At 31.9% G+C, this 10,958-nt stretch overlaps 2 protein-coding genes across 2 annotated transcripts; both read right to left on the minus strand.

The window, feature by feature from the left end:
* Positions 1–808: 808 nt before the first annotated feature.
* LOC130796993 (uncharacterized) lies at positions 809–4,509 on the minus strand. The gene is made up of 2 exons (XM_057659458.1): positions 4,190–4,509; positions 809–3,937 (listed from the first exon to the last, which is right to left on the minus strand). The coding sequence occupies exons 1-2, from the start codon at positions 4,268–4,270 to the stop codon at positions 3,644–3,646; spliced, it is 375 nt and encodes a 124-aa protein (XP_057515441.1). The 5' UTR covers positions 4,271–4,509; the 3' UTR covers positions 809–3,643.
* A 2,030-nt stretch (positions 4,510–6,539) lies between these two features.
* Positions 6,540–9,479, minus strand: LOC130796994 (uncharacterized). The gene is made up of 2 exons (XM_057659459.1): positions 8,936–9,479; positions 6,540–6,657 (listed from the first exon to the last, which is right to left on the minus strand). Exons 1-2 carry the CDS (start codon positions 9,333–9,335, stop codon positions 6,560–6,562), a joined length of 498 nt encoding a protein of 165 aa, XP_057515442.1. The 5' UTR covers positions 9,336–9,479; the 3' UTR covers positions 6,540–6,559.
* Between the last annotated feature and the right edge of the window lie 1,479 nt (positions 9,480–10,958).

The following is a 10,958-nucleotide window of genomic DNA, read 5'->3' on the forward strand; positions in this document are numbered from 1 at the left end:
CAAATTTAGTTTTGGTAGAAAGTTAGGATTTTTCAATGGACTAAGGATAAGTTTGTTTTTAATTTTGTTTCCTAGAATAATTTGACAAATTTAGATATTTTGGTTGTTTTATTAAAAAAATCATTAACTTTTTATAATTTATAGTTATGGTAGTCAAGTAGAATTTTATTCATCTAATCATATAATTTCATAATATTAATCTTTTATAAATATAGTTATATATAATTTAATATATAAATAATTAAAATAACACATTTAATTGCAGGGTTCTGACCTTTTGGGAGTAAAATTGACCGTTTTCCTCTAGTACTCCTTCTTAAGAAAGTACGTGTATGGATTGTTCGTCACCTTCTCTCATCCAGACTCTATTTTCAAGCGGAATATTGCGTTCATGATGATAATAAGTAGTCTATCCAAGTATGCAACATTTAATATTCTCAACAAACTCACTCAACCACTATCCACACCATAAACATGAAGTAGATGCATATGAAAGTCTCATTCAAAACTAATATATTGATCGAATAATAGTACAAATAGATGTTAATTAGCTAAAAAAGTAATTTCTTAAATTTATTTTATTCAGTTTTTTTGCCATTATATCAGTGGCTAAACTCAAACAAATTTTTCGAGAAGAAAAGTTGCTTTTCAATTAAATAATAAATTCATATTTTTTCTATCATTACACAAACTATTAAATAAATGAAAAAAAAAAGCCAATTATAATGGTTGAAAGTCCATTTAATTGATTGAATGTATTATAAAATAATTTTTATTGCATTTGATAAATTTATATGAGTTTATTTGGTTCGTCTAATAAAAAATTCATGTGTAAAGGATTTAAACCAAAAAAATTTCCACCATTGCAAAATTGATAAAATCGTAAACATGGTTGGGAGCCCATTATATTTATTAAATGCACAACAAAAAAGTTTTATTGGGTTTAATATGCTTTTAGTTAGGCTTAAATTAGCCCAACTTACATAAATTAACAATTATGATTTATGAGAATATGGACTATCTGTTTTTTGAGATGATCGATGATCTCTTACAAGAATAATTGTTTTTTTTATATAATTAGATAGATTATACTTGTAATAATAGACCAATATACAATTTCTAAGATTTGAATAAAAAAAATTCACTTAAAATACTTGCATCACTTGTAAATTGAAACATCGACAAAATCTGTAAAACTAATTAGAACAATATATTTAGATTTTCAAATCAAGTCTTTTAGGTCACGTCCCAAAATTTTGGATTGTGATTCACTAATTTTCAATATATCAACAACTTACAAATTAATCATGTCTAATACTCCTATTTCTATAAACACAAATTCTTGTGAGAGATCATTTCTAAATGGGCCAGCTCATTATATATTTTTTGAAATATTGTACGTAGGCATTAAAAATAACGTAAGTAGACATTTAAGATATTACAAGTAGGCATTAAGAATATGATAAGTAGTCATTAAGGATAATGTAAGTAGACATTAAAAATACGGTAAATGAGCATTAAGTTTTTAATGGGCTAGGCCTGAGAGACGTCTCTCAAAGAAGCGGTCTCTCAAGAAATAGAAGTATGTGATCGGGAGTTCAAAGTTTTAAGTTGAGTCATAACTCATAAATACTCTCACTATCACAAAGATAATCAAAACTGCACAATATGAGTAGGGACATTGCATTTACTCATCCCATGGCCAAGGGACAGGGCCCCAAATAAAGGAGGTGAAATTGAGACCAAGAACAGATATATGGATCATACTTCTATTACATGAGTTGTGGTTGCCTTAACATATAACTTGTTAAATAATTTTATCTTATTTAGAGTTAAGTTTAACTCTACCAAACGTATTAGATCTACATCTACAATTTCTTTGTCTCTTGAAATTACCTCATTAACAATATTCGTGTAAACATGGGAAATGAGTCGTCCTGCAATTCGACGTGTGGAGATCATGTCTGAGTGTATCAGTGTGTCTACAACCTGCGCTCCTATAAGCACGTCAGAACAACGAATCGTGTCGTATCCTTCTACATTTCACCAACATTAGCATATGACACAATGCAAGTGTGTTGTGTCGTGGACCATAACACTATTTTTGTTTTTTACTTATATTCAAATTTAGTAAAAAATATAACGAGTATGTTGGGACTCGGGACATGTGGGCTGTGGTGTCAAAATCGTCCGTTTTATTAAAGATCTTGCACACCGATGTGTCGATGACCACTGAAACAATTGAAGGGCTATGTCGCGTCTTGCCGCGAATCATGCGATGCCCGTGCAGCTTGGCCCGTGACCATCACTTATAGAGGTGAGAATCCATCTCAAACACTCATGTAACAAAAGGGATGCATAACCAACTACTCTCACTCACAATCAGTATGATTGTCATTAAAATAAGAGAAAACAAAAATCATTATTAACATCGGTCGGTCTCCTGAGAGACATCTTTCAAGCTCAGTCCATTAAAGCTTAATACCCACTCTTAATCTACATTTTCTCTATGGGTCAACCCAATTAGAGATGATCTCTCAAAGAGACCGTCTCTTACAAGAATTTGTGTATTAACATAAGTAGTTATCACTTGTCACCTCTTTGATGAAATCAATATGGTCTGCTTTATCTAGATAAGGAAATACTTAACTACAATCAATCTTCTTTTGAAGTTTCAAGTGATAGAATGTTTGATTATAGCACTAAAGTATTCAACTCAACCTTACTTTCCTCATAAGTTAGAAATAAAATGCTCAACATTAAGCTCACTTTCCTTTGTGTTTATTTCTAACTCGATAATAAGGCTAGAAAATCTGTACAGACAAATATGACGTAGAATAAACAATTCCGTAGGTTTTTGTAAGTTGTGAGATTCAAACTCCTATTACAAGGGTGAAGCGAAAAAAATTGAACTACTAGACTAACTCGTGATTCTCCTTACTTTCTTCGAAAGAAAAAACCAATTAAACAAACAAATTGAGCATCATTGTCACTAACATGAACTTTAGCAATAAAATAAACATAGCAATAGACATACATATAGAATATAAATGTGTCAATCCTCAATTACATTAATCACAATTAATCTTACATAACTAGTGCTAGATACATGAAGATAATCAAGATCTAAAATTTTTAAGGTCTACTATTTCTAGGCAAACTTTAACTACTTCCACACAACAATACCTAGCCATTAATCTCAAAAGACAGAGATCAACTGCATGATTCAATTGATCAATTTCATTGATCATCCACTTGAATTCTCTTTATTTGGATAACACAATACAAAAAACTTAGTTGATCAGATCCGTAAATTATCGACTACTAATAGACCAACAAATTATATTTATTTATTTAATAATTTCTATTACTTAATGGGTATGTGAATTGTGATCTTATAATTTTTTTAACTTGGGTCAAATTTTGCTTGTCTCAACTCCCAAGAGGCCAAGACCCAAGAAGATGATCAGACAAACAGGCAAAAAAAACACAAGTAGCAAAACTTTGCCTGGAAATAGCTGCTTTCTGTAAATTGTATACTCCTAATTGGGATTCTTACCATTAATATTTGCCAATAAGATTCAATATTATAAAATTGGGATTTTGTCCCATCATTTATTTTTATTTATTTTATTTTTGAAACTCATATATTGCATCCAAAACAATTACAGACCTTCGGTGTAAAAGAACAGAAACCAAAGGGTCTGTTTGGTATGTTGCAATTGATAGCATAGCAACAAGGTGAAGGTAAGCAATAACCTTTAGCTCCACAACAAGTACAAGGTGCACAAATCTGGAAACTTCCAAGTTTTCTTCTGGTTTCATTCATCACCATCATTTTCTTCACTTTCTCTACATCAATTAATGGGTATAATTTCATCCCTTCTTCTAATACATTTGTTGTATTCCCAGCTGATGAAGTACACAATTCATTTGCCTAATTTCACCAACACAAAAATATTGAATTTTGATCAGTACCCATATAAATTGAAGTGAAATTATAATTGAGTTTCTAACAATTACTCAATTTTGGGACATACCCATTAAAATTGAGGTGAAATTACAAGTGGGTTTGCAAAAAAATTGACATTTTCCAATTATAAATTATGTAATGGCCAAAAAAAATCAAATTTTGAGAAATACCCATTGATATTGAAGTGGAATCACAAGTGTTCTCAAAGAAACTTACATGGGCAAGATTTAATTGATTGAAATTGAAGAGCTGCACCAATAAGATTGAAAAAAATATCCATGATGCAAAAGTTGCCATTTTTGAATATTAGATCTAAATTTATCACGGTTTGATGAGGTTGTGATTAAGCAAGGAAATAATGGTTTTTCAGGTTCATGAATTGGTGGAAGTTGGGTAGTGCATTCACATGAATCTAATAAATTTTTGAGAAATTAGGGTTTTTTAAGCGAGGAAGTTGGGGGTTTTAATGATGATGATCTCATGAGTGTGTGTTGTATCAACTATCAAGTACTCTTAATGTATAAAGAATGTAGTATATGCAATGCATGTATTAACAGGATGAGTGAGTCCATTTTTCCATAATTTAATTACTAATTATTATAATCGATTTTTTAAAACAGCTACACTCACTTAAAAAGCTCATAAAAAAATTTTAGAAAAAAATGGTATAAAGAAGTAAAAGTATAACTAGAAAATAGAAATAAAATATTGTCCTCCCTATGTCCTTTTTTATTTAGATCAAAGAGAAATTGAGTTATTTTTAAGAAAGTAGTAATAAATAAAGAAAGAAAATGAATTTTGTTGATGAAATTAAAAGAGAGTTAAAATATATAGATAACATTAAAAGTAATAGGCCACAATCTCAAATAGAATTAATGCAAATTAACTGGAACGAACCAAAATAAAAAATGCTGCAATTTCAATCGAACAGAAGGAATATATCATACTCCCGAGTTCCTCCTATATCACTATTTATTCCATTTGCGAGTTGCTACTCATGTTTGTTAATTCAATCTTTAACACTTCATTTTGTTCATAATCAAAAAAATATAAAATCTCAAATTAATTATTATGTTTTACTTCCTCCATCCTGGTAATTTTATCATACTTTTCCTTTTAATTTGTTTATTTTATTTTACTACTTGTTTTATGAAAATAAATCTACAATTTTTTTTTTATTTTATTTCATCCATACAATTCAACTTTTATTTACTATCATCCACACAATTTAAATGCTATTATTATTTTTTAACTTTAGTGCAAAGTTTCTTTATGCATTCTAAAATTATTTAAAGAAAAAAAAAATGTTATTTAATGATTAAATTTTTATTTCTAATTAAAATTTTTCTATAAATAATTTATTCCAAATACAAAATAAATAATGTATGGAATTTGCAATAAAGTTGTGGGGTTAACATGTCCTACATTACAAATGTGGATTTATCATTATCATTGATTAACAATACATGACTTTGCATTTTCCAAGGAATTTGTCATGTGTCTAAACAAGAGTGGTGGTAATGGTTTTTTTAAGTTACTCTTTAAATTTTCTTTTTGTTTATCTTTGTTAAAGGACTCTACTTTTAATTTAGTAGTACTCCCTTTTGCTATAGAAATTTGTTTATTTTTTAATTCCTTCCACTAAATATATTCTATTTTTACTTTTATTGTCATAACTTAATTTTTATTAATTTTAATCGATACACGTATATAGCTTATTCTTTAATCTAATCTACATAATTATCTTATTTTTTCGTAAAAAACAAGTTTATTCACTTTTCTTAATATTCTCCTTCATTTCAATATAGCAATTTTCATTCAATCAGTGGGAATAGTAGAGTATTTGGGTGCCGTAAAGGTGTTCATTTTGGGTCGCGTGTTAATAATTATACTACTACTTAAGGTTTTACATAGTCTTAGACTCTTAGTGTCACGTATTTATTATATTGTTTTTTCAAATATTGTTCGTCGATAATAAGATTGTTAACCTCGAAATATATAGTGTTTAACATTACTATTATACTTAATATGTTCTATTAGACTTGTAACTAATAGTTATTTTTCCCTATAACATCATGCCATAATCAGTTACAAGTATTTTAGAATTGAGGTAATATATAAAAATTCAGGTAAATTTTAGAATATTTATTTTATAACGTAAAGATTTATTATTAGTTTTTATAAATATGATTGGTATTCATCCATCACCATGACCTTTCCTTTCAAAGTGTCATCCTCCATTATTTCTCAGCTACTTACATAATACTCCCTCCTATTCAGGTGAGATGTCCCATTTGACTTTTCACGGATTTTAAGAAAAGTCAAAATGGGACCCTAAGAGAGGAGAGAGAGTAGTATTATGGGTTTTTAATTGTAAAGATTAAGGAATTAATGATTCCCACCAAATTAAAAGCTGATTTTTTTTGGCACCAAAAGTTTGAAATTTTTTTGCGCCACAATTACATCGATAATTTAATTAAGTCCTAAATTACATAATTAAGTCCTAAATTGCGCCACAATTACGTTTACAATAATTTTTGCAAATTACATAAGTTTGTCAAGAGTACTAAAAATTAAAAACATCAATTACGGTATCTCCGAGAGCCTTCTCAATTCTTCAACAGCTTCGGTGTAGTTGCAGTCGTTACTGATCATGTGAGTGCGAATTTTTTTGCGATCATTGACTTCAGATTTTCCAAATTACCCAAAAAATGCATTAATAATTTCTTAAATAGCCTCCAATTTATAAACAACCAATTCATGAAAATATCATCACAGTACCCACATAATTTTGAAACCCAAAATGAAAATGTCCAAAAAGAAGGAATTGAATACATATTCAGAAACTGCCGCCAACAATTCATGAAAATTCCCAAAGCACACAGCCAAAATTTGAGAAAACAGAAAGTGTGGCGCCAAAAATGAAATTTGCAACAAGAAGATAAAATCAATCATAACTTTACAAAACAGAAAGCATAAATAGACAATGACAAAGCTCATTTATTACACAATCAACTAAAACAATGGCTCCTACAAAACAATTAACTACACAACAAAGAGAGAGCATAATGCAGAAGCTACTGTCTGCATTAAATAAGAAGGGCAAACCAGCGCTAGGCACAATCAACGCACTTGCGATTGAGTTTGAGGTTTGTAGGAAAACAATTACACGATTGTGGAATGATGTCAAGAAGCAGATGACAACCAATACCACAATCATTAACCTCAACAGCAAGAGATGGGGGAAAGAAGCAGCAAACAAAATAAAGTTTGATGAAGAAAAATTTAAGGCAATCAAATATGAACTCAAGGGTACACAGCATTCAGTAGCAAAGCAAATGGAAGTGTCACAATCAACGGTGTGTAGGTGGAAGAGGAACAAAGTAATAAGAAGGCACACAAACGCAATCAAACCAGCTTTGAATGAAAACAACAAGTTACACAGGTTAAGCTTTGCATTATCTAAATGTGAATACAATGAACAAAATGATCAATTCAAGTTTAAGCCATTTACTAACGTTGTTCACATAGATGAAAAACATTTCTATCTAACCCGAGAGACACAAAGTTATTATCTAGCTCCGGGTGAAGTAGAACCACATAGAGAATGTCAATCAAAAAGGTTCATACCAAAAATAATGTTTATGTGTGCTGTAACAAAGCCTATATTTACAACTGAAGGTGATGTTTTTTTTGATGGAAAGATAGGCATTTGGCCATTTATTACACAGGAGCCAGCAAAAAGAAGCTCAAAGAACAGGAAAAGGGGGGAGATGGAAACTAAGCCAATACAGTCAATCACAAAAGAGCACATTAGAGAAATGCTTATCAATAATGTGCTGCCAACCATTAGGGCAAAATGGCCTGCTGAATTATCCAAGCGTATTTACATTCAACAAGACAATGCCAAACCTCATATAGCACACAATGACAGAGGGTTTTTAGAAGAGGCAATGAAAGATGGATTTAATATACAATTAGTCCAACAACCTCCAAATTCCCCTGACATGAACGTGCTAGATTTAGGTTTTTTTAGATCAATTCAAGCTTTGCAATATCAAAAATCAGCTTACAATGTTAAAGAGTTGCTTAAGGCTGTGAATAATGCATTTCAAAATCTGAGTCCACAATGTTTAAGGTTTGTATTCATAACTTTACAAGCTTGTATGATAGAGGTCATGAAAAAACAGGGGGGGTTTGACTATCACATTCCTCACATGAACAAAACAAAGGCAGCAAGGGAAGGGACTTTACCAGATTACCTCACTATTGACAAACAATTGGTTGTGGATTCACTTCAATATTTATTCACAAAGCTAAGTAATGAAAAAATGAATCAGCTTGTGGAAGTCATTGGGTATGCAGGGGGATATGAAGAAGGGGATTTGAATGTAGAAATGTCAGTAGTAACCAACAACCAAAGTCATCAAATGTCAACAGTTGCAACAGCAACCTTCGTGTAAGCAAAAGAACAGCAACCAACAACAATTTTTGGGACACAGAAGAAAGCAACAACAGCACAGAAGCAACAACAGCACTGAAGCACAGAATCAAACACAAGCATAACCAGCACAACTTCATTAATCAAATGTAAATTCCTTTTCAATTTGGACATATTTTTGGGAACTTTAACATGGGATGTTTCAGAAGCAAACAACAAACATTGTATGTTGTTTTCAATGAAACATTTTTATTCAAATATACATTAGTGAAAAAAATTGGTTGTTTTAGAACTCTCAGGTAAATTTCTTTTTTTTTTTGAAATCATTGAGTATAAAATCGAACATCTTTGTGCAGTAAACGTTGCAAAACAATCCAAACCCCCTTTGTTCGATTTTTTGGTGGCTAAAACTGCTCTCACTTTGAGATCACAGAGCAATGAAATTAAATGCATAAAAAACGTTTAACTTAAAAATCATCATCAGTCAAAATGAACATGCACCAACACAAACAGAAACTCACTTGAGAAAGGACCAAGCTTATCAAGCCAATCTTCTTCTTCACAATCAGTATTCGAAAAAACAGCATCAATGGAAGAATATTCACGATCAGGATACATATCAGGCTCAGGTGTGTAAATGGGTTCACCTTCAGAGTCAAGTTCTCTTCCCCACTTAGGATCAGTCTCAACAGAAGTTGAGTCATCATTGTAATCATAAGACTCTTCCTCAAACGATTTCAGTCCAGATCTAGGGTTTCCATCATCGAACCCCTTAAAGTCTATCTTAGAAGGCGATTTGTAAGGAGATTTGGGGATTCTCAGAAGTAAAGAAGTATGCGACTTAGGGTTTTTCATGGGTGAGTCGATTTTCGAGTTAGGATTCTTCAGGGGGGATTTTAATGGCGAACTGGAGTTTGCCATGATTTAGGGTTTTCACAGAAGAACAAGAAACACGATAAGGAAGAAGGTGAAGCTTTCAATGGAAGATTAAGAGAAACGACAGAATATCAAATGGGGAATGGGTAGGGTTTTCAGAGAAGAACAAGAAGCACGCTAAGGAAGAAGGTGAAGGTTTCAATGGAGGAGTAAGAGAAACGGCAGAATATAAAATGGGGAATGGGTAGGGTTTTAGGATTATAAAGGGAGGAGGTGTAAATGGGTGGGATTAATTAAGATTTAATTATGTTGATTAATTATAAGGGAGGGAAAATTAGTAAGGGTAATAAAGGGTATAATTGAAAATAGGATAAAGTACTAAGGGTATTATAGTCAAAAATCCATGCCAAAAATAGAAATGGGACATTTAAGCTGACTTGACCATAAAAGGAAATGGGACAGTTCAGCTGAATAGGAGGGAGTATAGTTCTAGAAGAAGAAACACAGAGTTTTCGTTGCTGTGAAACTTACTTAAATTTTCCATTAACGACAAATACTATCTCTTCAAATAATGTTACAGTTTTGTAGAAAAATAGTGAAAAACTAGAAAAAGTGAATTAGTTGTTGGGATTTCTAACATAGGCCTCAATCATTAGCTTAAACTTTTGGTTGAATTGGTTTAATTTCGTGACATGGCATTAGAGCTAAGCTTAACCAATAACCATAATACATAGACGAAGAGAGTCAAGGAAGGCAGTGAAACAATGTCATCCGCATAAAGCAGAAAATAGGTAATATCAAACCCAAGTTAATACATAAAATAGAGAATTATCAGAACTGTTGTTTCGAAAGTCGATAGTAGTTATAAATTCAACAAACCGCTAATACCAAGTATGAAGTGCCTGCTTAAGACTGTACAAAGATTTGTGTAACAAATAAACATAATTAGGATGAGCAGAGTCACGAAATCCCATAGGCAGATGCATGTGAAATGTCTCATTTAAACGACCATGAAGAAAAGCATTAATGAACATCTAACTGATGAATAGGCTAAGATTTAGCAAGAGCAATACGGAGAACAATTCGGTGAGAAGTAGGCTTAACAACTGGACTAAAGGTCTCATCACAATCAACTACGCTGCGATTTTCCATCACCCACTAAATAACGAGCCTTGTATCGCTCAAAAGAACCATTAGACCTAGTCTTATGCCAAAAAAGTTCATAAAGAACGGATGATATTAGCATTGGAAGGTTAAGGTACAAGTTTCCAAGTATTGCTTTCAATTAAAGCATCATATACATCTTCCCTGGAACATTTTCAATTTAGGTCGCATAAGGCACCGACAGAATCCTTAGGAATATGAGAAATAGATTGGGTAGTGTATACATGCATGCGGGAATATTTTGGGTTGGGTTTATATGTGTCGTTTTGACTACGAGCAGTAAGACAGGGTGGAGGAACGGAGAAGGTGGTCTGGCAGCAGTAGGTGGTTGATAAGGATTCAGACTGAGCTATGAAAGGATAGTTGAATGTGGCCCAACAAGAAATGAGGGGCCATTATACAAATAGGAGGACAAAGAACCGAATAGGAGGGGGATATTTTGTGCGCTTAGGCTGCCAGGGGGGGTCCAGCGAGAGGAAAAGAGGGAGTTGGAGGTACGAGATT

The sequence above is a fragment of the Amaranthus tricolor genome, chromosome 12 (assembly GCF_026212465.1).
Source record: "Amaranthus tricolor cultivar Red isolate AtriRed21 chromosome 12, ASM2621246v1, whole genome shotgun sequence".
Classification (NCBI taxonomy): domain Eukaryota; kingdom Viridiplantae; phylum Streptophyta; class Magnoliopsida; order Caryophyllales; family Amaranthaceae; genus Amaranthus; species Amaranthus tricolor.